The 26,425-nt window shown below is 46.2% G+C and overlaps 1 protein-coding gene across 1 annotated transcript in view; it reads right to left on the bottom strand.

Annotated features, from left to right (window-relative positions):
• Positions 1-26,425, bottom strand: part of LOC139577991 (anoctamin-1-like) — a 126,546-nt gene that overhangs the window by 40,636 nt on the left and 59,485 nt on the right. The window contains exon 16 of the mRNA XM_071405104.1: positions 6,764-6,838. Within this exon, the coding sequence (XP_071261205.1) occupies positions 6,764-6,838 (75 nt within the window). The remainder of the gene's footprint in view (positions 1-6,763; positions 6,839-26,425) is intronic.

Raw genomic sequence — 26,425 nt, 5'->3', positions numbered from 1 at the left:
TCCCCACCCCACCATAATCAATCCCCGCTTCTTTATCCCCCTCACAATGCCCACCCTCCAAATAACCCCACCTAAATTAAGGGGCATCATCAGGATAAGGAGCAGCACCGGAATGAGGGGCAACACCGGAATGAGGGGCAACACCAGAATGAGGGGCAACACCAGAATGAGGGGCAACACCAGAATGACTGGCGGATCCTGGCTGGCTGGCTCTGGACGCTCTTGGCTGGCTGACGGCTCTGGACGGTCATGGCTGGCTGACGGCTCTGGACGGTCATGGCTCGCTGACGGCTCTGGACGGTCATGGCTCGCTGACGGCTCTGGACGGTCATGGCTCGCTGACGGCTCTGGACGGTCATGGCTCGCTGACGGCTCTGGACGGTCATAGCTCGCTGACGGCTCTGGACGGTCATGGCTGGCGGAAGGCTCTGGCTGATCCGGTCTGGCGGAAGGCTCTGGCTGATCCGGTCTGGCAGAAGGCTCTGGCTGATCCGGTCTGGCGGAAGGCTCTGGCTGATCCGGTCTGGCGGAAGGCTCTGGCTGATCCGGTCTGGCGGAAGGCTCTGGCTGATCCGGTCTGGCGGAAGGCTCTGGCTGATCCGGTCTGGCGGAGGCTCTGGCTGATCCGGTCTGGCGGAAGGCTCTGGCTGATCCGGTCTGGCGGAAGGCTCTGGCTGATCCGGTCTGGCGGAAGGCTCTGGCTGATCCGGTCTGGCGGACGGCTCTAGCGGCTCCTGTCTGGCGGACGGCTCTAGCGGCTCCTGTCTGGCGGACGGCTCTGTAGGCTCATGGCAGACGGGCGGCTTTGCAGGCTCATGGCAGACGGACGGCTTTGCAGGCTCATGGCAGACGGACGGCTTTGCAGGCTCATGGCAGACGGACAGTTCAGACGGCGTATGGCAGACGGGCAGTTCAGGCGCCGCTGGGCAGACGGGCAGTTCAGGCGCCGCTGGGCAGACGGGCAGTTCAGGCGCCGCTGGGCAGACGGGCAGTTCAGGCGCCGCTGGGCAGACGGCAGACTCTGGCCGGCTGAGACGCACTATAGGCCTGGTGCGTGGTACCGGAACTGGAGGTACCGGGCTAAGGACACGCACCTCAGGGCGAGTGCGGGGAGAAGGAACAGTGCGTCCAGGGCTCTGGAGACGCACAGGAGGCTTGATGCGTGGTGCCGGAACTGGAGGCACTGGGCTGGAGACACGCACCATAGGGAGAGTGCGTGGAAGAGGAACAGGGCTCTGGAGATGCACTGGAAGCCTGGTGCGTGGTGTAGGCACTGGTGGTACTGAGCTGGGGTGGGAAGGTGGCGCCGGATATACCGGACCGTGAAGGAGGACACGTGCTCTTGAGCACCGAGCCTCCCCAACCTTACCAGGTTGAATGGTCCCCGTAGCCCTGCCAGTGCGGCGAGGTGGAATAGCCCGCACTGGGCTATGCAGGCGAACCGGGGACACCACCTGTAAGGCTGGTGCCATGTACACCGGCCCGAGAAGACGTACTGGAGGCCAGATACGTTGGGCCGGCTTCATGGCATCCGGCTCGATGCCCAACCTAGCCCTCCCAGTGCGGCAAGGTGGAATAGCCCGCACTGGGCTAAGCACGCGTACTGGGGACACCGTGCGCTTTACCGCATAACACGGTGTCTGACCAGTACGACGCCCTCTCACTCCACGGCAAGCCCGGGGAGTTGGCTCAGGTATCCAACCCGGCTTCGCCACACTCCCCTTTAGCCCCCCCCCCCCCCCCCCAAGAAATTTTTGGGTGAGCCTCTCGGGCTTCCAGCCACTCTGCCTTGCCTTTGCCTCATAAAACCGCCTCTCCGCTTTCGCTGCCTCCAGCTCCGCTTTGGGACGGCGATATTCCCCTGGCTGAGTCCAGGGTCCTTTGCCGTCCAGGATCTCCTCCCAAGTCCATTCCTCTTCTCTCCATTGCTGTAGTTCCTTCCTTCCTTCCTCAATCCGCTTGGTCCTGTTGTGGTGGGTAGTTCTGTCACGATCGTGTGGAAGAGATTCGGACCAAAACGCAGCATGAGGAAAATAAGCCATCTTCTTTTAATAAATGACCGAAGATGAACATGAAACGAAAACACTATACAAACAAACAAAACAACAAATGATCGTGAAGCTAAATAACGCAAGTGCACAGACAAGCAACAAACGTTTAAACAAGACAACTACCCACAAAAGCCTACTGCCTATGGCTACCTTAAATATGGCTCCCAATCAGAGACAAATGAATGACAGCTGTCTCTGATTGAGACCCAATCTAGGCAGCCATAGACATAACTAGACAACCTCACAATTATCTATCCCATACACAATACAACACCCATAGACTAAACAAAACACACACAACATACAATGCCCACCCCAACTCACGCCCTGACCAACTAAACATAATCAAAATAACATAAAAATAGGTCAGGAACGTGACAAACAGTAATACAATCAAGGCACGGCATAGGCCAGGGAGAGCTCTGCAGTGCTGATTTAGGCCATCTGAATGTGCATCAGATGACAAAAATATCATATTGAACAGCAATTTCATCAGATAACATGAATACAAAGCCAGCGAGAGGTGGTTAGAATAGGATGGGAGGTGGTTAGAATAGTCTGTGTAACCAATAGAGAGTCAGAGTCCCGAGTGTGGGAGCAAACAGTCTGTCCCATGGATTGGTAAAGAACGTTTGTAGTCAACAAAGCACCCAGGAGTCATGAGGCAAATGGCAAAATGCACAAGAACATTTTTAAATATATAAAGACATTATACACTATGTAGGGCCAGCGTTTAGAATCTGTGCTGTTTGTAACTACTAGTATAGAAGGATGGTGATATATAGAGGGATAATTAGCAATATAGAAGGGTAGATAATTAGAGGTATAGAAGGATAGAGTGATAATTAGAGGTATAGAAGGATAGAGTGATAAGAGGTATAGAAAGATAGAGTGATAATTAGAGGTATAGAATAATAGAATGGTAATTAGAGGAATAAAGTAAATAGAGATAAAGGAAGGGAGTGATAGATTGAGGTATAGCAGGATAATTTGAGGTATAGAAGGATAGAGTGATTGACGTATCAAAGATAGTAATAGATAGAAGTACAAAAGGATAGAGAAGGATAGAGGTATAGAAGGATAGGTTGATAGGTGGAGACATCTGAGCACTGAAGGGTATCCTTGGTAAAGATTGCCACTCCCACACCTTTGAAGATCTGTCTTGCCGAAAAAGGTTATAACCAGAAAGGTTAACATCAGTATGGAGGATGGAGGAATAGAAGGAATAGAAGGATAATTCTAGATGGAGGTAAAGAAGGATATAATTCTAGATGGAGGTATAGAAGGATATAATTCTAGATGGAGGTATAGAAGGATATAATTCTAGATGGAGGTATAGAAGGATATAATTCTAGACGGAGGTATAGAAGGATATAATTCTAGATGGAGGTATAGAAGGATATAATTCTAGATGGAGGTATAGAAGGATATAATGCTAGATGGAGGTATAGACGGATAGAGTGGTAGATAGAGGTATAGAGGGATATAATGCTAGATGGAGGTATAGGGGGATATAATTCTAGATGGAGGTATAGAAGGATATAATTCTAGATGGAAGTATAGAAGGATCGAGTGCTAGATAGAGGTATAGACAGACAGAGTGCTAGATAGAGGTATAGACGGATAGAGTGCTAGATAGAGGTATAGAAGGACAGAGTGCTAGACGGGGGTGTAGAAGGACAGAGTGCTAGACGGGAGTATAGAAACATAGTGCTAGACAGAGGTACAGAAGGATATAGTGCTAGATGGAGGTATAGTAGGATAGAGTTTTAGATAGAGGTATAGAAGGATATCATTCTAGATAGAGGTATAGAAGGATATCATTCTAGATAGAGGTATAGATGGACATAGTGCTAGATAGAGGTATAGAAGGATATAATTCTAGATGGAGGTATAGAAGGATATAATTCTAGATAGAGGTATAGATGGACAGAGTGCTAGATAGAGGTATAGAAGGATATAGTGCTAGATAGAGGTATAGAAAGATAGAAGGATATACTGTACTTCTAGATAGAGGTATAGATGGACAGAGTGTTAGATAGAGGTATAGATGGACAGAGTGTTAGATAGAGGTATAGAAGGATATAGTCCTAGATAGAGGTATAGAAGGATATAATGCTAGATGAAGGTATAGAAGGATATAATTCTAGATGGAGGTATAGAAGGATATAATTCTAGATGGAGGTATAGAAGGATATAATTCTAGATGGAAGTATAGAAGGATATAATTCTAGATGGAGGTATAGACAGATATAATTCTAGATGGAGGTATAGAAGGATACAATTCTAGATAGAGGTATAGAAGGATATAATTCTAGATGGAGGTATAGAAGGATATAATTCTAGATGGAGGTATAGAATGATCTAATGCTAGATAGAGGTATAGATGGACAGAGTGCTAGATAGAGGTATAGAAGGACAGAGTGCTAGATGTTGGTATAGATGGACAGAGTGCTAGATGGAGGAATAGAAGGATAGTGCTAGATAGAGGTATAGAAGGATATCATTTTAGATGGAGGTATAGAAGGATATAATTATAGATGGAGGTATAGAATGATATAATGCTAGATAGAGGTATAGAAGGATATAATTCTAGATGGAGGTATAGAAGGATATAATTCTAGATGGAGGTATAGAAGGATACAATTCTAGATGGAGGTATAGATGGATATCATTCTAGATGGAGGTATAGAAGGATATCATTCTAGATGGAGGTATAGAAGGATATCATTCTAGATGGAGGTATAGAAGGATATCGTTCTAGATAGAGGTATAGATGGACAGAGTGCTAGATAGAGGTATAGATGGACAGAGTGCTATATAGAGGTATAGAAGGACAGAGCAATACTTAGAGGTATAGAGAGATAGAGTGAAAGAGGTATAGTGTTATACTTAGAGGTATTGAATGATAGATGTATAGCTGGATAGTGATAATTAGAGGTATAGAAGGATAGTGATAATTAGAGGTATAGCAGGATAGTTATAATTACAGGTATACAGTGGGGAGAACAAGTATTTGATACACCGCCGATTTTGCAGGTTTTCCTACTTACAAAGCATGTAGAGGTCTGTCATTTTTATCATAGGTACACTTCAACTGTGAGAGACAGAATCTAAAACAAAAATCCAGAAAATCACATTGTATAATTTTTAAGTATTTAATTTGCATTTTATTGCATGACATAAGTATTTGATACATCAGAAAAGCAGAACTTAATATTTGGTACAGAAACCTTTGTTTGCAATTACAGAGTTCATACGTTTCCTGTAGTTCTTGACCAGGTTTGCACACACTGCAGCAGGGATTTTGGCCCACTCCTCCATACAGACCTTCTCCAGATCCTACAGGTTTCGGGGCTGTCGCTGGGCAATACGGACTTTCAGCTCCCTCCAAAGATTTTCTATTGGGTTCAGGTCTGGAGACTGTCTAGGCCACTCCAGGACCTTGAAATGCTTCTTACGGAGCCACTCCTTAGTTGCCCTGGCTGTGTGTTTCGGGTCGTTGTCATGCTGGAAGACCCAGCCACGACCCATCTTCAATGCTCTTACTGAGGGAAGGAGGTTGTTGGCCAAGATCTCGCGATACATGGCCAAATCCATCCTTCCCTCAATACAGTGCAGTCGTCCTGTCCCCTTTGCAGAAAAGCATCCCCAAAGAATGATGTTTCCACCTCCATGCTTCACGGTTGGGATGGTGTTCTTGGGGTTGTACTCATCCTTCTTCTTCCTCCAAACACGGCGAGTGGAGTTTAGACCAAAAAGCTCTATTTTTGTCTCATCAGACCACATGACCTTCTCCCATTCCTCCTCTGGATCATCCAGATGGTCATTGGCAAACTTCAGACGGGCCTGGACATGCACTGGCTTGAGCAGGGGGACCTTGCGTGCACTGCAGGATTTTAATCCATGACGGCGTGGTGTGTTACTAATGGTTTTCTTTGAGATTGTGGTCCCAGCTCTCTTCAGGTCATTGACCAGGTCCTGCCGTGTAGTTCTGGGCTGATCCCTCACCTTCTTCATGATCATTGATGCCCCACGAGGTGAGATCTTGCATGGAGCCCCAGACCGAGGGTGATTGACCGTCATCTTGAACGTCTTCCATTTTCTAATAATTGCGCCAACAGTTGTTGCCTTCTCACCAAGCTGTTTTTCTATTGTCCTGTAGCCCATCCCAGCCTTGTGCAGGTCTACAATTTTATCCCTGATGTCCTTACACAGCTCTCTGGTCTTGGCCATTGTGGAGAGGTTGGAGTCTGTTTGATTGAGTGTGTGGACAGGTGTCTTTTATACAGGTAACGAGTTCAAACAGGTGGAGTTAATACAGGTAATGAGTGGAGAACAGGAGGGCTTCTCAAAGAAAAACTAACAGGTCTGTGAGAGCCGGAATTCTTACTGGTTGGTAGGTGATCAAATACTTATGTCATGCAATAAAATGCAAATTAATTACTTAAAAATCATACAATGTGATTTTCTGGATTTTTGTTTTAGATTCCATCTCTCACAGTTGAAGTGTACCTATGATAAAAAGTACAGACCTCTACATGCTTTGTAAGTAGGAAAACCTGCAAAATTGACAGTGTATCAAATACTTGTTCTCCCCACTGTAGAAGGACAGATTGATAGAGTGATAATTGGAGGTATAGAAGTATAGAAGGACAGAATGATATAGTGATGGATAGGGGTAAAAAAGGAAAGTGTGATAGTGACAGTACCATCATTAGAACGACGGACACGTTGATCATGTATCCTGGCATCCGATCCTCCAAGGTCAATGACTCTTGCTCCCTCTGCCAGAGGAACACACACACACACACACACACACACACACACACACACACACACACACACACACACACACACACACACACACACACACACACACACACACACACACACACACACACACACACACACACACACACACACACACACACACACACACACACACGTTTAGCAACCACTATTGTGAATACAGCTAGATAACAGTAACCATGGTGAATACAGCTGGATCACAGTAACCATGGTGAATACAGCTACATCACAGTAGCCCATGGTGAATACAGCTACATCACAGTAACCATGGTGAATACAGCTACATCAGAGTAACCATGTTGAATACAGCTACATCACAGTAGCCATGGTGAATACAGCTACATCACAGTAGCCATGGTTATTTAAGCTAAATCCCAGTAACCACGGTTAATACAGCTACATCACAGTAACCATGGTTAATACAGCTACATCACAGTAACCATGGTGAATACAGCTAGATCACAGTAACCATGGTGAATACAGCTAGATCACAGTAGCCATGGTGAATACAGCTAGATCACAGTAACCATGGTGAATACAGCTAGATCACAGTAGCCATGGTGAATACAGCTAGATCACAGTAACCATGGTTATTAAAGCTAAATCCCAGTAACCATGGTTAATGCAGCTACATCACAGTAATCAGGGTGAATGTTTAGAAACTGTTCTCCGTCCTGTAAGCATGGCAACACAGAAATGTTGATAGAGCACAGAAGGTTGTGTGTAAAACACAGTGTACAAGAGTAGGGGTGGAAACATCTCCTTTATAGTAAAGCATTGCATGAATCTATCATTGCATTTGCAGTTTCAAGGAAAAACTCATAAGTATTATATGCAAGTCTTGGTTTTAACTTAACAGCCCGTCACTGACAAGGAAGAAGGCTATTTAAAGAGTGCATGGTGGGTGGAGGATTTTTTATTTATTTAATTTCACCTTTATTTAACCAGGTAGGCTAGTTGAGAACAAGTTCTCATTTATAAACTGCAACCTGGCCAAAATAAAGCAAAAAAGTGCGACAAAAACAACACAGAGTTACACATGGGATGAACAAACATACAGTCAATAACACAATATAAAAATCTATATACAGTGTGTGGAAATTTAGTAAGATTAGGGAGGTAAGGCAATAAATAGGCCAGAGTGGCAAAATAATTACAATGAAGCATTTACATATGAGTGATAGATGTGCAGATGATGAATGTGCAAGTAGAGATACTGGGGTGCAAAATAGCAAAAATAAATAACAATATAGGGATGAGGTAGTTGGGTGGGCTATTTACAGATGGGCTATGTACAGGTGCAATGATCGGTAAACTGCACTTACAGCTGATGCTTAAAGTTAGTGAGGGAGATATAAGTCTCCAGCTTCAGTGATTTTTGCAATTCGTTCCAGTCATTGGCAGCAGAGAACTGGAAGGAAAGGCGGCCAAAAGAGGAGTTGGATTTGGGGGTGACCAGTGAGATATACCTGCTGGAGCGTGTGCTATGGGTGGGTGCTGCTATGGTGACCAGTGAGCTGGGATAAGGCGGGGCTTTACCTAGCAAAGACTTGTAGATGACACCTTACTGTGAAATGCTTAGTTACAAGCCCTTAACCATCAGTGCAGTTCAAGAAGAGTTAAGAAAATATTTACCAAATAAACTAAAGTAAAAAATTATATAAATTAACACAATAACATAACAATAACGAGACAATATACAGGTTAGTGTTAGGGTCAGGGTTAGTGTTAGGGTTAGGGTCAGGGTTAGGGTTAGGGTGTGGGTTAGTGTTAAGGTCAGGGTTAGTGCTAATGTGAGGATGTGTTACACAACTCAGTGAGCCAGGGTTAAAACAAAATGGGGGTGGGGAGGGGGGTAAATGTAATAGTCCGGCGGGCATCTGATTAATTGTTCAGCAATCTTATGGCTTGGGGGTAGAAGCTGTTGAGGAGCCTTTTGGTCTTAGACTTGAAGCTCCGGTACTGCTTGCCGTGTGGTAGCAGAGAGAACAGTCTATGACTTGGGTGACTGGAGTCTGACAACTTTATAGGCTTTCCTCTCACACCACCTATTATATAGTTCCTGGATTGCAGGAAGCTTGGCCCTGGTGATGTACTGGGCCGTGCGCACTACCCTCTGTAGGGCCTTACGGTCAGATGCCGAGCAGTCGCCATACCAGGCGGTGATGCAACCGGTCAGGATGCTCTCGATGGTGCAGCTACTTCTGAGGATCTGGGGACCCATGCCAAATCTTTTCCGTCTCATGAGGGTCAAAAGGTTTTGTCATGCCCTCTTCACAACTGTCTTGATGTGTTTGGACCATGATAGTTTGTTGATGATGTGGACACCAATGAATTTGAAACTCTTGACCCGCTCCACTACAGCCCCATTGATGTTAACTTCTTGCCGCACGGATCCCTTTACCTAGCAAAGACTTGTAATTGACCTGGAGCCAGTGGGTTTGGCGACGGTTAGAGTTACAGACAGGGTTACTGTTAGAGTTACAGACAGGGTTACTGTTAGAGTTACAGACAGGGTTACTGTTAGAGTTACAGACAGGGTTACTGTTAGAGTTACAGACAGGGTTACTGTTAGAGTTACAGACAGGGTTACTGTTAGAGTTACAGACAGGGTTACTGTTAGAGTTACAGACAGGGTTACTGTTAGAGTTACAGACAGGGTTACTGTTAGAGTTACAGACAGGGTTACTGTTAGAGTTACAGACAGGGTTACTGTTAGAGTTACAGACAGGGTTACTGTTAGAGTTACAGACAGGGTTACGGTTAGAGTTACAGACAGGGTTACTGTTAGAGTTACAGACAGGGTTACTGTTAGAGTTACAGACAGGGTTACGGTTAGAGTTACAGACAGGGTTACTGTTAGAGTTACAGACAGGGTTACTGTTAGAGTTACAGACATGGTTACTGTTAGAGTTACAGACAGGGTTACTGTTAGAGTTACAGACAGGGTTACTGTTAGAGTTACAGACAGGGTTACTGTTAGAGTTACAGACAGGGTTACTGTTAGAGTTACAGACAGGGTTACTGTTAGAGTTACAGACAGGGTTACTGTTAGAGTTACAGACAGGGTTACTGTTAGAGTTACAGACAGGGTTACTGTTAGAGTTACAGACAGGGTTACTGTTAGAGTTACAGACAGGGTTACGGTTAGAGTTACAGACAGGGTTACTGTTAGAGTTACAGACAGGGTTACTGTTAGAGTTACAGACAGGGTTACTGTTAGAGTTACAGACAGGGTTACTGTTAGAGTTACAGACAGGGTTACTGTTAGAGTTACAGACAGGGTTACTGTTAGAGTTACAGACAGGGTTACTGTTAGAGTTACAGACAGGGTTACGGTTAGAGTTACAGACAGGGTTACTGTTAGAGTTACAGACAGGGTTACTGTTAGAGTTACAGACAGGGTTACTGTTAGAGTTACAGACAGGGTTACTGTTAGAGTTACAGACAGGGTTACTGTTAGAGTTACAGACAGGGTTACTGTTAGAGTTACAGACAGGGTTACTGTTAGAGTTACAGACAGGGTTACGGTTAGAGTTACAGACAGGGTTACGGTTAGAGTTACAGACAGGGTTACGGTTAGAGTTACAGACAGGGTTACTGTTAGAGTTACAGACAGGTTACTGTTAGAGTTACAGACAGGGTTACTGTTAGAGTTACAGACAGGGTTACTGTTAGAGTTACAGACAGGGTTACGGTTAGAGTTACAGACAGGGTTACGGTTAGAGTTACAGACAGGGTTACTGTTAGAGTTACAGACAGGGTTACTGTTAGAGTTACAGACAGGGTTACTGTTAGAGTTACAGACAGGGTTACTGTTAGAGTTACAGACAGGGTTACTGTTAGAGTTACAGACAGGGTTACTGTTAGAGTTACAGACAGGGTTACTGTTAGAGTTACAGACAGGGTTACTGTTAGAGTTACAGACAGGGTTACTGTTAGAGTTACAGACAGGGTTACGGTTAGAGTTACAGACAGGGTTACGGTTAGAGTTACAGACAGGGTTACAGACAGGGTTACTGTTAGAGTTACAGACAGGGTTACTGTTAGAGTTACAGACAGGGTTACTGTTAGAGTTACAGACAGGGTTACTGTTAGAGTTACAGACATGGTTACTGTTAGAGTTACAGACAGGGTTACTGTTAGAGTTACAGACAGGGTTACGGTTAGAGTTACAGACAGGGTTACAGACAGGGTTACTGTTAGAGTTACAGACAGGGTTACGGTTAGAGTTACAGACATGGTTACTGTTAGAGTTACAGACAGGGTTACTGTTAGAGTTACAGACAGGGTTACTGTTAGAGTTACAGACAGGGTTACTGTTAGAGTTACAGACAGGGTTACGGTTAGAGTTACAGACAGGGTTACTGTTAGAGTTACAGACAGGGTTACTGTGAGAGTTACATACAGGGTTACTGTTAGAGTTACAGACAGGGTTACGGTTAGAGTTACAGACAGGGTTACTGTTAGAGTTACAGACAGGGTTACTGTTAGAGTTACAGACAGGGTTACGGTTAGAGTTACAGACAGGGTTACGGTTAGAGTTACAGACAGGGTTACTGTTAGAGGTACAGACCGGGTTACTGTTAGAGTTACAGACAGGGTTACTGTTAGAGTTACAGACAGGGTTACTGTTAGAGTTACAGACAGGGTTACTGTTAGAGTTACAGACAGGGTTACGGTTAGAGTTACAGACAGGGTTACGGTTAGAGTTACAGACAGGGTTACGGTTAGAGTTACAGACAGGGTTACTGTTAGAGTTACAGACAGGGTTACTGTTAGAGTTACAGACAGGGTTACTGTTAGAGTTACAGACAGGGTTACGGTTAGAGTTACAGACAGGGTTACTGTTAGAGTTACAGACAGGGTTACTGTTAGAGTTACAGACAGGGTTACTGTTAGAGTTACAGACAGGGTTACTGTTAGAGTTACAGACAGGGTTACTGTTAGAGTTACAGACAGGGTTACTGTTAGAGTTACAGACAGGGTTACGGTTAGAGTTACAGACAGGGTTACTGTTAGAGTTACAGACAGGGTTACTGTTAGAGTTACAGACAGGGTTACTGTTAGAGTTACAGACAGGGTTACTGTTAGAGTTACAGACAGGGTTACTGTTAGAGTTACAGACAGGGTTACGGTTAGAGTTACAGACAGGGTTACTGTTAGAGTTACAGACAGGGTTACTGTTAGAGTTACAGACAGGGTTACTGTTAGAGTTACAGACAGGGTTACTGTTAGAGTTACAGACAGGGTTACTGTTAGAGTTACAGACAGGGTTACTGTTAGAGTTACAGACAGGGTTACTGTTAGAGTTACAGACAGGGTTACTGTTAGAGTTACAGACAGGGTTACGGTTAGAGTTACAGACAGAGTTACTGTTAGAGTTACAGACAGGGTTACTGTTAGAGTTACAGACAGGGTTACTGTTAGAGTTACAGACAGGGTTACTGTTAGAGTTACAGACAGGGTTACTGTTAGAGTTACAGACAGGGTTACTGTTAGAGTTACAGACAGGGTTACTGTTAGAGTTACAGACAGGGTTACTGTTAGAGTTACAGACAGGGTTACTGTTAGAGTTACAGACAGGGTTACTGTTAGAGTTACAGACAGGGTTACGGTTAGAGTTACAGACAGGGTTACTGTTAGAGTTACAGACAGGGTTACTGTTAGAGTTACAGACAGGGTTACTGTTAGAGTTACAGACAGGGTTACTGTTAGAGTTACAGACAGGGTTACTGTTAGAGTTACAGACAGGGTTACTGTTAGAGTTACAGACAGGGTTACTGTTAGAGTTACAGACAGGGTTACTGTTAGAGTTACAGACAGGGTTACTGTTAGAGTTACAGACAGGGTTACTGTTAGAGTTACTGACAGGGTTACTGTTAGAGTTACAGACAGGGTTACTGTTAGAGTTACAGACAGGGTTACTGTTAGAGTTACAGACAGGGTTACTGTTAGAGTTACAGACAGGGTTACTGTTAGAGTTACAGACAGGGTTACTGTTAGAGTTACAGACAGGGTTACTGTTAGAGTTACATACAGGGTTACTGTTAGAGTTACAGACAGGGTTACGGTTAGAGTTACAGACAGGGTTACGGTTAGAGTTACAGACAGGGTTACGGTTAGAGTTACAGACAGGGTTACTGTTAGAGTTACAGACAGGGTTACTGTTAGAGTTACAGACAGGGTTACTGTTAGAGTTACAGACAGGGTTACTGTTAGAGTTACAGACAGGGTTACTGTTAGAGTTACAGACAGGGTTACTGTTAGAGTTACAGACAGGGTTACTGTTAGAGTTACAGACAGGGTTACTGTTAGAGTTACAGACAGGGTTACGGTTAGAGTTACAGACAGGGTTACGGTTAGAGTTACAGACAGGGTTACGGTTAGAGTTACAGACAGGGTTACTGTTAGAGTTACAGACAGGGTTACTGTTAGAGTTACAGACAGGGTTACTGTTAGAGTTACAGACAGGGTTACTGTTAGAGTTACAGACAGGGTTACTGTTAGAGTTACAGACAGGGTTACTGTTAGAGTTACAGACAGGGTTACAGACAGGGTTACGGTTAGAGTTACAGACAGGGTTACGGTTAGAGTTACAGACAGGGTTACTGTTAGAGTTACAGACAGGGTTACGGTTAGAGTTACAGACAGGGTTACTGTTAGAGTTACAGACAGGGTTACTGTTAGAGTTACAGACAGGGTTACTGTTAGAGTTACAGACAGGGTTACGGTTAGAGTTACAGACAGGGTTACGGTTAGAGTTACAGACAGGGTTACTGTTAGAGTTACAGACAGGGTTACTGTTAGAGTTACAGACAGGGTTACTGTTAGAATTACAGACAGGGTTACTGTTAGAGTTACAGACAGGGTTACTGTTAGAGTTACAGACAGGGTTACGGTTAGAGTTACAGACAGGGTTACGGTTAGAGTTACAGACAGGGTTACTGTTAGAGTTACAGACAGGGTTACTGTTAGAGTTACAGACAGGGTTACGGTTAGAGTTACAGACAGGGTTACTGTTAGAGTTACAGACAGGGTTACTGTTAGAGTTACAGACAGGGTTACTGTTAGAGTTACAGACAGGGTTACTGTTAGAGTTACAGACAGGGTTACTGTTAGAGTTACAGACAGGGTTACTGTTAAAGTTACAGACAGGGTTACTGTTAGAGTTACAGACAGGGTTACTGTTAGAGTTACAGACAGGGTTACTGTTAGAGTTACAGACAGGGTTACGGTTAGAGTTACAGACAGGGTTACTGTTAGAGTTACAGACAGGGTTACTGTTAGAGTTACAGACAGGGTTACGGTTAGAGTTACAGACAGGGTTACGGTTAGAGTTACAGACAGGGTTACTGTTAGAGTTACAGACAGGGTTACGGTTAGAGTTACTGACAGGGTTACGGTTAGAGTTACAGACAGGGTTACTGTTAGTGTTACAGACAGGGTTACTGTTAGAGTTACAGACAGGGTTACGGTTAGAGTTACAGACAGGGTTACTGTTAGAGTTACAGACAGGGTTACGGTTAGAGTTACAGACAGGGTTACGGTTAGAGTTACAGACAGGGTTACTGTTAGAGTTACAGACAGGGTTACGGTTAGAGTTACTGACAGGGTTACTGTTAGAGTTACAGACAGGGTTACTGTTAGAGTTACAGACAGGGTTACGGTTAGAGTTACAGACAGGGTTACGGTTAGAGTTACAGACAGGGTTACTGTTAGAGTTACAGACAGGGTTACTGTTAGAGTTACAGACAGGGTTACTGTTAGAGTTACAGACAGGGTTACTGTTAGAGTTACAGACAGGGTTACAGACAGGGTTACTGTTAGAGTTACAGACAGGGTTACTGTTAGAGTTACAGACAGGGTTACTGTTAGAGTTACAGACAGGGTTACTGTTAGAGTTACAGACAGGGTTACGGTTAGAGTTACAGACAGGGTTACTGTTAGAGTTACAGACAGGGTTACTGTTAGAGTTACAGACAGGGTTACGGTTAGAGTTACAGACAGGGTTACGTTTAGAGTTACAGACAGGGTTACTGTTAGAGTTACAGACAGGGTTACAGACAGGGTTACGGTTAGAGTTACAGACAGGGTTACTGTTAGAGTTACAGACAGGGTTACTGTTAGAGTTACAGACAGGGTTACGGTTAGAGTTACAGACAGGGTTACTGTTAGAGTTACAGACAGGGTTACTGTTAGAGTTACAGACAGGGTTACTGTTAGAGTTACAGACAGGGTTACTGTTAGAGTTACAGACAGGGTTACTGTTAGAGTTACAGACAGGGTTACAGACAGGGTTACTGTTAGAGTTACAGACAGGGTTACTGTTAGAGTTACAGACAGGGTTACTGTTAGAGTTACAGACAGGGTTACTGTTAGAGTTACAGACAGGGTTACGGTTAGAGTTACAGACAGGGTTACGGTTAGAGTTACAGACAGGGTTACTGTTAGAGTTACAGACAGGGTTACTGTTAGAGTTACAGACAGGGTTACTGTTAGAGTTACAGACAGGGTTACGGTTAGAGTTACAGACAGGGTTACTGTTAGAGTTACAGACAGGGTTACTGTTAGAGTTACAGACAGGGTTACGGTTAGAGTTACAGACAGGGTTACTGTTAGAGTTACAGACAGGGTTACTGTTAGAGTTACAGACAGGGTTACTGTTAGAGTTACAGACAGGGTTACTGTTAGAGTTACAGACAGGGTTACTGTTAGAGTTACAGACAGGGTTACTGTTAGAGTTACAGACAGGGTTACTGTTAGAGTTACAGACAGGGTTACTGTTAGAGTTACATACAGGGTTACTGTTAGAGTTACAGACAGGGTTACTGTTAGAGTTACAGACAGGGTTACTGTTAGAGTTACAGACAGGGTTACTGTTAGAGTTACAGACAGGGTTACGGTTAGAGTTACAGACAGGGTTACGGTTAGAGTTACAGACAGGGTTACTGTTAGAGTTACAGACAGGGTTACGGTTAGAGTTACAGACAGGGTTACTGTTAGAGTTACAGACAGGGTTACTGTTAGAGTTACAGACAGGGTTACTGTTAGAGTTACAGACAGGGTTACTGTTAGAGTTACAGACAGGGTTACGGTTAGAGTTACAGACAGGGTTACGGTTAGAGTTACAGACAGGGTTACTGTTAGAGTTACAGACAGGGTTACTGTTAGAGTTACAGACAGGGTTACTGTTAGAGTTACAGACAGGGTTACTGTTAGAGTTACAGACAGGGTTACTGTTAGAGTTACAGACAGGGTTACTGTTAGAGTTACAGACAGGGTTACTGTTAGAGTTACAGACAGGGTTACGGTTAGAGTTACTGACAGGGTTACTGTTAGAGTTACAGACAGGGTTACTGTTAGAGTTACAGACAGGGTTACTGTTAGAGTTACAGACAGGGTTACTGTTAGAGTTACAGACAGGGTTACTGTTAGAGTTACAGACAGGGTTACTGTTAGAGTTACAGACAGGGTTACGGTTAGAGTTACAGACAGGGTTACGGTTAGAGTTACAGACAGGGTTACTGTTAGAGTTACAGACAGGGTTACTGTTAGAGTTACAGACAGGGTTACGGTTAGAGTTACAGACAGGGTTACTGTTAGAGTTACAGACAGGGTTACTGTTAGAGTTACAGACAGGGTTACTGTTAGAGTTACAGACAGGGTTACTGTTAGAGTTACAGACAGGGTTACGGTTAGAGTTACAGACAGGGTTACGGTTAGAGTTACAGACAGGGTTACTGTTAGAGTTACAGACAGGGTTACTGTTAGAGTTACAGACAGGGTTACTGTTAGAGTTACAGACAGGGTTACTGTTAGAGTTACAGACAGGGTTACTGTTAGAGTTACAGACAGGGTTACTGTTAGAGTTACAGACAGGGTTACTGTTAGAGTTACAGACAGGGTTACGGTTAGAGTTACTGACAGGGTTACTGTTAGAGTTACAGACAGGGTTACTGTTAGAGTTACAGACAGGGTTACTGTTAGAGTTACAGACAGGGTTACTGTTAGAGTTACAGACAGGGTTACTGTTAGAGTTACAGACAGGGTTACTGTTAGAGTTACAGACAGGGTTACGGTTAGAGTTACAGACAGGGTTACGGTTAGAGTTACAGACAGGGTTACTGTTAGAGTTACAGACAGGGTTACTGTTAGAGTTACAGACAGGGTTACTGGTAGAGTTACAGACAGGGTTACTGTTAGAGTTACAGACAGGGTTACTGTTAGAGTTACAGACAGGGTTACTGTTAGAGTTACAGACAGGGTTACAGACAGGGTTACGGTTAGAGTTACAGACAGGGTTACTGTTAGAGTTACAGACAGGGTTACTGTTAGAGTTACAGACAGGGTTACGGTTAGAGTTACAGACAGGGTTACGGTTAGAGTTACAGACAGGGTTACTGTTAGAGTTACAGACAGGGTTACTGTTAGAGTTACAGACAGGGTTACTGGTAGAGTTACAGACAGGGTTACTGTTAGAGTTACAGACAGGGTTACTGTTAGAGTTACAGACAGGGTTACTGTTAGAGTTACAGACAGGGTTACAGACAGGGTTACGGTTAGAGTTACAGACAGGGTTACGGTTAGAGTTACAGACAGGGTTACTGTTAGAGTTACAGACAGGGTTACTGTTAGAGTTACAGACAGGGTTACTGTTAGAGTTACAGACAGGGTTACTGTTAGAGTTACAGACAGGGTTACGGTTAGAGTTACAGACAGGGTTACTGTTAGAGTTACAGACAGGGTTACTGTTAGAGTTACAGACAGGGTTACTGTTAGAGTTACAGACAGGGTTACGGTTAGAGTTACAGACAGGGTTACGGTTAGAGTTACAGACAGGGTTACTGTTAGAGTTACAGACAGGGTTACTGTTAGAGTTACAGACAGGGTTACTGTTAGAGTTACAGACAGGGTTACTGTTAGAGTTACAGACAGGGTTACTGTTAGAGTTACAGACAGGGTTACTGTTAGAGTTACAGACAGGGTTACTGTTAGAGTTACAGACAGGGTTACGGTTAGAGTTACTGACAGGGTTACTGTTAGAGTTACAGACAGGGTTACTGTTAGAGTTACAGACAGGGTTACTGTTAGAGTTACAGACAGGGTTACTGTTAGAGTTACAGACAGGGTTACTGTTAGAGTTACAGACAGGGTTACTGTTAGAGTTACAGACAGGGTTACTGTTAGAGTTACAGACAGGGTTACTGTTAGAGTTACAGACAGGGTTACGGTTAGAGTTACAGACAGGGTTACGGTTAGAGTTACAGACAGGGTTACTGTTAGAGTTACAGACAGGGTTACTGTTAGAGTTACAGACAGGGTTACTGGTAGAGTTACAGACAGGGTTACTGTTAGAGTTACAGACAGGGTTACTGTTAGAGTTACAGACAGGGTTACTGTTAGAGTTACAGACAGGGTTACAGACAGGGTTACGGTTAGAGTTACAGACAGGGTTACTGTTAGAGTTACAGACAGGGTTACTGTTAGAGTTACAGACAGGGTTACGGTTAGAGTTACAGACAGGGTTACGGTTAGAGTTACAGACAGGGTTACTGTTAGAGTTACAGACAGGGTTACTGTTAGAGTTACAGACAGGGTTACTGGTAGAGTTACAGACAGGGTTACTGTTAGAGTTACAGACAGGGTTACTGTTAGAGTTACAGACAGGGTTACTGTTAGAGTTACAGACAGGGTTACAGACAGGGTTACGGTTAGAGTTACAGACAGGGTTACGGTTAGAGTTACAGACAGGGTTACTGTTAGAGTTACAGACAGGGTTACTGTTAGAGTTACAGACAGGGTTACTGTTAGAGTTACAGACAGGGTTACTGTTAGAGTTACAGACAGGGTTACGGTTAGAGTTACAGACAGGGTTACTGTTAGAGTTACAGACAGGGTTACTGTTAGAGTTACAGACAGGGTTACTGTTAGAGTTACAGACAGGGTTACTGTTAGAGTTACAGACAGGGTTACTGTTAGAGTTACAGACAGGGTTACGGTTAGAGTTACAGACAGGGTTACGGTTAGAGTTACAGACAGGGTTACTGTTAGAGTTACAGACAGGGTTACTGTTAGAGTTACAGACAGGGTTACTGTTAGAGTTACAGACAGGGTTACGGTTAGAGTTACAGACAGGGTTACTGTTAGAGTTACAGACAGGGTTACTGTTAGAGTTACAGACAGGGTTACTGTTAGAGTTACAGACAGGGTTACTGTTAGAGTTACAGACAGGGTTACTGTTAGAGTTACAGACAGGGTTACTGTTAGAGTTACAGACAGGGTTACTGTTAGAGTTACAGACAGGGTTACTGTTAGAGTTACAGACAGGGTTACTGTTAGAGTTACAGACAGGGTTACTGTTAGAGTTACAGACAGGGTTACAGACAGGGTTACTGTTAGAGTTACAGACAGGGTTACGGTTAGAGTTACAGACAGGTTTCAAACAGGGTTACTGTTAGAGTTACAGACAGGGTTACGGTTAGAGTTACAGACAGGGTTACTGTTAGAGTTACAGACAGGGTTACTGTTAGAGTTACAGACAGGGTTACTGTTAGAGTTACAGACAGGGTTACTGTTAGAGTTACAGACAGGGTTACAGACAGGGTTACTGTTAGAGTTACAGACAGGGTTACTGTTAGAGTTACAGACAGGGTTACTGTTAGAGTTACAGACAGGGTTACTGTTAGAGTTACAGACAGGGTTACTGTTAGAGTTACAGACAGGGTTACTGTTAGAGTTACAGACAGGGTTACTGTTAGAGTTACAGACATGGTTACTGTTAGAGTTACAGACAGGGTTACTGTTAGAGTTACAGACAGGGTTACTGTTAGAGTTACAGACAGGGTTACTGTTAGAGTTACAGACAGGGTTACGGTTAGAGTTACAGACAGGGTTACGGTTAGAGTTACAGACAGGGTTACTGTTAGAGTTACAGACAGGGTTACTGTGAGAGTTACAGACAGGGTTACTGTTAGAGTTACAGACAGGGTTACTGTTAGAGTTACAGACAGGGTTACTGTTAGAGTTACAGACAGGGTTACTGTTAGAGTTACAGACAGGGTTACGGTTAGAGTTACAGACAGGGTTACTGTTAGAGTTACAGACAGGGTTACTGTTAGAGTTACAGACAGGGTTACTGTTAGAGTTACAGACAGGGTTACTGTTAGAGTTACAGACAGGGTTACTGTTAGAGTTACAGACAGGGTTACTGTTAGAGTTACAGACAGGGTTACTGTTAGAGTTACAGACAGGGTTACTGTTAGAGTTACAGACAGGGTTACTGTTAGAGTTACAGACAGGGTTACTGTTAGAGTTACAGACAGGGTTACTGTTAGAGTTACAGACAGGGTTACTGTTAGAGTTACAGACAGGGTTACTGTTAGAGTTACAGACAGGGTTACTGTTAGAGTTACAGACAGGGTTACGGTTAGAGTTACAGACAGGGTTACTGTTAGAGTTACAGACAGGGTTACTGTTAGAGTTACAGACAGGGTTACTGTTAGAGTTACAGACAGGGTTACTGTTAGAGTTACAGACAGGGTTACGGTTAGAGTTACAGACAGGGTTACTGTTAGAGTTACAGACAGGGTTACTGTTAGAGTTACAGACAGGGTTACGGTTAGAGTTACAGACAGGGTTACTGTTAGAGTTACAGACAGGGTTACTGTTAGAGTTACAGACAGGGTTACTGTTAGAGTTACAGACAGGGTTACTGTTAGAGTTACAGACAGGGTTACTGTTAGAGTTACAGACAGGGTTAGACCCACACTGACAGGGTTAGACCCACACTGACAGGGTTAGACTCATACAGACAGGGTTAGACCCACACTGACAGGGTTAGACTCACACTGACAGGGTTAGACTCACACTGACAGGGTTAGACCCACACTGACAGGGTTAGACCCACACTGACAGGGTTAGACTCACACTGACATGGTTAGACTCACACTGAAAGGGTTAGACTCACACTGACAGGGTTAGACTCACACTGACAGGGTTAGACCCACACTGACAGGGTTAGACCCACACTGACAGGGTTAGACCCACACTGACAGGGTTAGACCCACAGTGACAGGGTTAGACTCACACTGACAGGGTTAGACCCACACTGACAGGGTTAGACCCACACTGACAGGGTTAGACTCACACTGACAGGGTTAGACCCACACTGACAGGGTTAGACCCACACTGACAGGGTTAGACTCACACTGACAGGGTTAGACTCACACTGACAGGGTTAGACCCACACTGACAGGGTTAGACCCACACTGACAGGGTTAGACCCACACTGACAGGGTTAGACTCACACTGACAGGGTTAGACCCACACTGACAGGGTTAGACCCACACTGACAGGGTTAGACTCACACTGACAGGGTTAGACCCACACTGACAGGGTTAGACTCACACTGACAGGGTTAGACTCACACTGACAGGGTTAGACTCACACTGACAGGGTTAGACCCACACTGACAGGGTTAGACCCACACTGACAGGGTTAGACTCACACTGACATGGTTAGACTCACACTGACAGGGTTAGACCCACACTGACAGGGTTAGACTCACACTGACAGGGTTAGACCCACACTGACAGGGTTAGACTCACACTGACAGGGTTAGACTCATACTGACAGGGTTAGACTCATACTGACAGGGTTAGACTCACACTGACAGGGTTAGACTCACACTGACAGGGTTAGACTCACACTGACAGGGTTAGACTCACACTGACAGGGTTAGACCCACACTGACAGGGTTAGACCCATACTGACAGGGTTAGACTCACACTGACAGGGTTAGACTCACACTGACAGGGTTAGACTCACACTGACAGGGTTAGACTCACACTGACAGGGTTAGACTCATACTGACAGGGTTAGACTCACACTGACAGGGTTAGACTCATACTGACAGGGTTAGACTCACACTGACAGGGTTAGACTCATACTGACAGGGTTAGACTCACACTGACAGGGTTAGACCCACACTGACAGGGTTAGACTCATACTGACATTGTTAGACTCACACTGACAGGGTTAGACCCACACTGACAGGGTTAGACTCACACTGACAGGGTTTTACTCATACTGACAGGGTTAGACTCACACTGACAGGGTTAGACTCATACTGACAGGGTTAGACTCACACTGACAGGGTTAGACTCACACTGACAGGGTTAGACCCACACTGACAGGGTTAGACCCACACTGACAGGGTTAGACCCACACTGACAGGGTTAGACCCACACTGACAGGGTTAGACTCACACTGACAGGGTTAGACTCACACTGACAGGCTTAGACTCACACTGACAGGGTTAGACTCACACTGACAGGGTTAGACCCACACTGACAGGGTTAGACTCACACTGACAGGGTTAGACTCACACTGACAGGGTTAGACTCACACTGACAGGGTTTTACTCATACTGACAGGGTTAGACTCACACTGACAGGGTTAGACTCACACTGACAGGGTTAGACCCACACTGACAGGGTTAGACTCATACTGTAATAATTTTTTTCCAAGATGTCGTAGCAGTCAGACGGCCTTTGTCCTCGTCTTGTCCCGTGTATATATATTTATTATCTTTTTATCTTTTTCTTCTTAAAGTCCCCCCTTATCTCACTGGTCACCATAGCAGCACCCACCCGTAGCACCCGTTCCAGCAGGTATATCTCTCTGGTCACCATAGCAGCACCCACCCGTAGCACCCGTTCCAGCAGGTATATCTCTCTGGTAACCATAGCAGCACCCACCCGTAGCACCCGTTCCAGCAGGTATATCTCACTGGTCACCATAGCAGCACCCACCCGTAGCACCCGTTCCAGCAGGTATATCTCTCTGGTCACCATAGCAGCACCCACCCGTAGCACCCGTTCCAGCAGGTATATCTCACTGGTCACCATAGCAGCACCCACCCGTAGCACCCGTTCCAGCAGGTATATCTCTCTGGTCACCATAGCAGCACCCACCCGTAGCACCCGTTCCAGCAGGTATATCTCTCTGGTCACCATAGCAGCACCCACCCGTAGCACCCGTTCCAGCAGGTATATCTCTCTGGTCACCATAGCAGCGCCCACCCGTAGCACCCGTTCCAGCAGGTATATCTCACTGGTCACCATAGCAGCACCCACCCGTAGCACCCGTTCCAGCAGGTATATCTCTCTGGTCACCATAGCAGCACCCACCCGTAGCACCCGTTCCAGCAGGTATATCTCACTGGTCACCATAGCAGCACCCACCCGTAGCACCCGTTCCAGCAGGTATATCTCTCTGGTCACCATAGCAGCACCCACCCGTAGCACCCGTTCCAGCAGGTATATCTCTCTGGTCACCATAGCAGCACCCACCCGTAGCACCCGTTCCAGCAGGTATATCTCTCTGGTCACCATACCAGCACCCACCCGTAGCACCCGTTCCAGCAGGTATATCTCACTGGTCACCATAGCAGCACCCACCCGTAGCACCCGTTCCAGCAGGTATATCTCACTGGTCACCATAGCAGCACCCACCCGTAGCACCCGTTCCAGCAGGTATATCTCACTGGTCACCATAGCAGCACCCACCCGTAGCACCCGTTCCAGCAGGTATATCTCACTGGTCACCATAGCAGCACCCACCCGTAGCACCCGTTCCAGCAGGTATATCTCACTGGTCACCATAGCAGCACCCACCCGTAGCACCCGTTCCAGCAGGTATATCTCTCTGGTCACCATAGCAGCACCCACCCGTAGCACCCGTTCCAGCAGGTATATCTCACTGGTCACCATAGCAGCACCCACCCGTAGCACCCGTTCCAGCAGGTATATCTCACTGGTCACCATAGCAGCACCCACCCGTAGCACCCGTTCCAGCAGGTATATCTCTCTGGTCACCATAGCAGCACCCACCCGTAGCACCCGTTCCAGCAGGTATATCTCACTGGTCACCATAGCAGCACCCACCCGTAGCACCCGTTCCAGCAGGTATATCTCTCTGGTCACCATAGCAGCACCCACCCGTAGCACCCGTTCCAGCAGGTATATCTCTCTGCTCACCATAGCAGCACCCACCCGTAGCACCCGTTCCAGCAGGTATATCTCTCTGGTCACCATAGCAGCACCCACCCGTAGCACCCGTTCCAGCAGGTATATCTCACTGGTCACCATAGCAGCACCCACCCGTAGCACCCGTTCCAGCAGGTATATCTCACTGGTCACCATAGCAGCACCCACCCGTAGCACCCGTTCCAGCAGGTATATCTCACTGGTCACCATAGCAGCACCCACCCGTAGCACCCGTTCCAGCAGGTATATCTCTCTGGTCACCATAGCAGCACCCACCCGTAGCACCCGTTCCAGCAGGTATATCTCACTGGTCACCATAGCAGCACCCACCCGTAGCACCCGTTCCAGCAGGTATATCTCTCTGCTCACCATAGCAGCACCCACCCGTAGCACCCGTTCCAGCAGGTATATCTCTCTGCTCACCATAGCAGCACCCACCCGTAGCACCCGTTCCAGCAGGTATATCTCTCTGGTCACCATAGCAGCACCCACCCGTAGCACCCGTTCCAGCAGGTATATCTCACTGGTCACCATAGCAGCACCCACCCGTAGCACCCGTTCCAGCAGGTATATCTCTCTGCTCACCATAGCAGCACCCACCCGTAGCACCCGTTCCAGCAGGTATATCTCTCTGCTCACCATAGCAGCACCCACCCGTAGCACCCGTTCCAGCAGGTATATCTCTCTGGTCACCATAGCAGCACCCACCCGTAGCACCCGTTCCAGCAGGTATATCTCACTGGTCACCATAGCAGCACCCACCCGTAGCACCCGTTCCAGCAGGTATATCTCTCTGCTCACCATAGCAGCACCCACCCGTAGCACCCGTTCCAGCAGGTATATCTCTCTGCTCACCATAGCAGCACCCACCCGTAGCACCCGTTCCAGCAGGTATATCTCTCTGGTCACCATAGCAGCACCCACCCGTAGCACCCGTTCCAGCAGGTATATCTCTCTGCTCACCATAGCAGCACCCACCCGTAGCACCCGTTCCAGCAGGTATATCTCTCTGGTCACCATAGCAGCACCCACCCGTAGCACCCGTTCCAGCAGGTATATCTCTCTGGTCACCATAGCAGCACCCACCCGTAGCACCCGTTCCAGCAGGTATATCTCACTGGTCACCATAGCAGCACCCACCCGTAGCACCCGTTCCAGCAGGTATATCTCACTGGTCACCATAGCAGCACCCACCCGTAGCACCCGTTCCAGCAGGTATATCTCACTGGTCACCATAGCAGCACCCACCCGTAGCACCCGTTCCAGCAGGTATATCTCTCTGGTCACCATAGCAGCACCCACCCGTAGCACCCGTTCCAGCAGGTATATCTCTCTGCTCACCATAGCAGCACCCACCCGTAGCACCCGTTCCAGCAGGTATATCTCTCTGCTCACCATAGCAGCACCCACCCGTAGCACCCGTTCCAGCAGGTATATCTCTCTGGTCACCATAGCAGCACCCACCCGTAGCACCCGTTCCAGCAGGTATATCTCTCTGGTCACCATAGCAGCACCCACCCGTAGCACCCGTTCCAGCAGGTATATCTCTCTGGTCACCATAGCAGCACCCACCCGTAGCACCCGTTCCAGCAGGTATATCTCTCTGGTCACCATAGCAGCACCCACCCGTAGCACCCGTTCCAGCAGGTATATCTCACTGGTCACCATAGCAGCACCCACCCGTAGCACCCGTTCCAGCAGGTATATCTCTCTGGTCACCATAGCAGCACCCACCCGTAGCACCCGTTCCAGCAGGTATATCTCACTGGTCACCATAGCAGCACCCACCCGTAGCACCCGTTCCAGCAGGTATATCTCTCTGGTCACCATAGCAGCACCCACCCGTAGCACCCGTTCCAGCAGGTATATCTCTCTGGTCACCATAGCAGCACCCACCCGTAGCACCCGTTCCAGCAGGTATATCTCACTGGTCACCATAGCAGCACCCACCCGTAGCACCCGTTCCAGCAGGTATATCTCTCTGGTCACCATAGCAGCACCCACCCGTAGCACCCGTTCCAGCAGGTATATCTCTCTGGTCACCATAGCAGCACCCACCCGTAGCACCCGTTCCAGCAGGTATATCTCACTGGTCACCATAGCAGCACCCACCCGTAGCACCCGTTCCAGCAGGTATATCTCTCTGGTCACCTCCTTTGGAGGAATCTCATCTCCTTCCAGTTCTCTGCTGCCATTGACTGGAACGAACTACAAAAATCTCTGAAACTGGAAACACTTATCTCCCTCACTAGCTTTAAGCACCAGCTGTCAGAGCAGCTCACATATCACTGCACCTGTACATAGCCCATCTATAAATAGCCAAAACAACTACCTCTTCCCCTACTGTATTTATTTATTTTGCTCCTTTGCACCCCAGTATTGTATTATTGACTGTATGTTTGTTTTACTCCATGTGTAACTCTGTGTTGTTATATGTGTCGAACTGCTTTGCTTTATCTTGGCCAGGTCGCAGATGTAAATGAGAACTTGTTCTCAACTTGCCTACCTGGT

This window comes from Salvelinus alpinus, chromosome 6, assembly GCF_045679555.1.
Source record: "Salvelinus alpinus chromosome 6, SLU_Salpinus.1, whole genome shotgun sequence".
NCBI lineage: Eukaryota > Metazoa > Chordata > Actinopteri > Salmoniformes > Salmonidae > Salvelinus > Salvelinus alpinus.
Note: the sequence above shows the minus strand (reverse complement) of the source record. Positions and strands in the feature narration are given on the sequence as shown.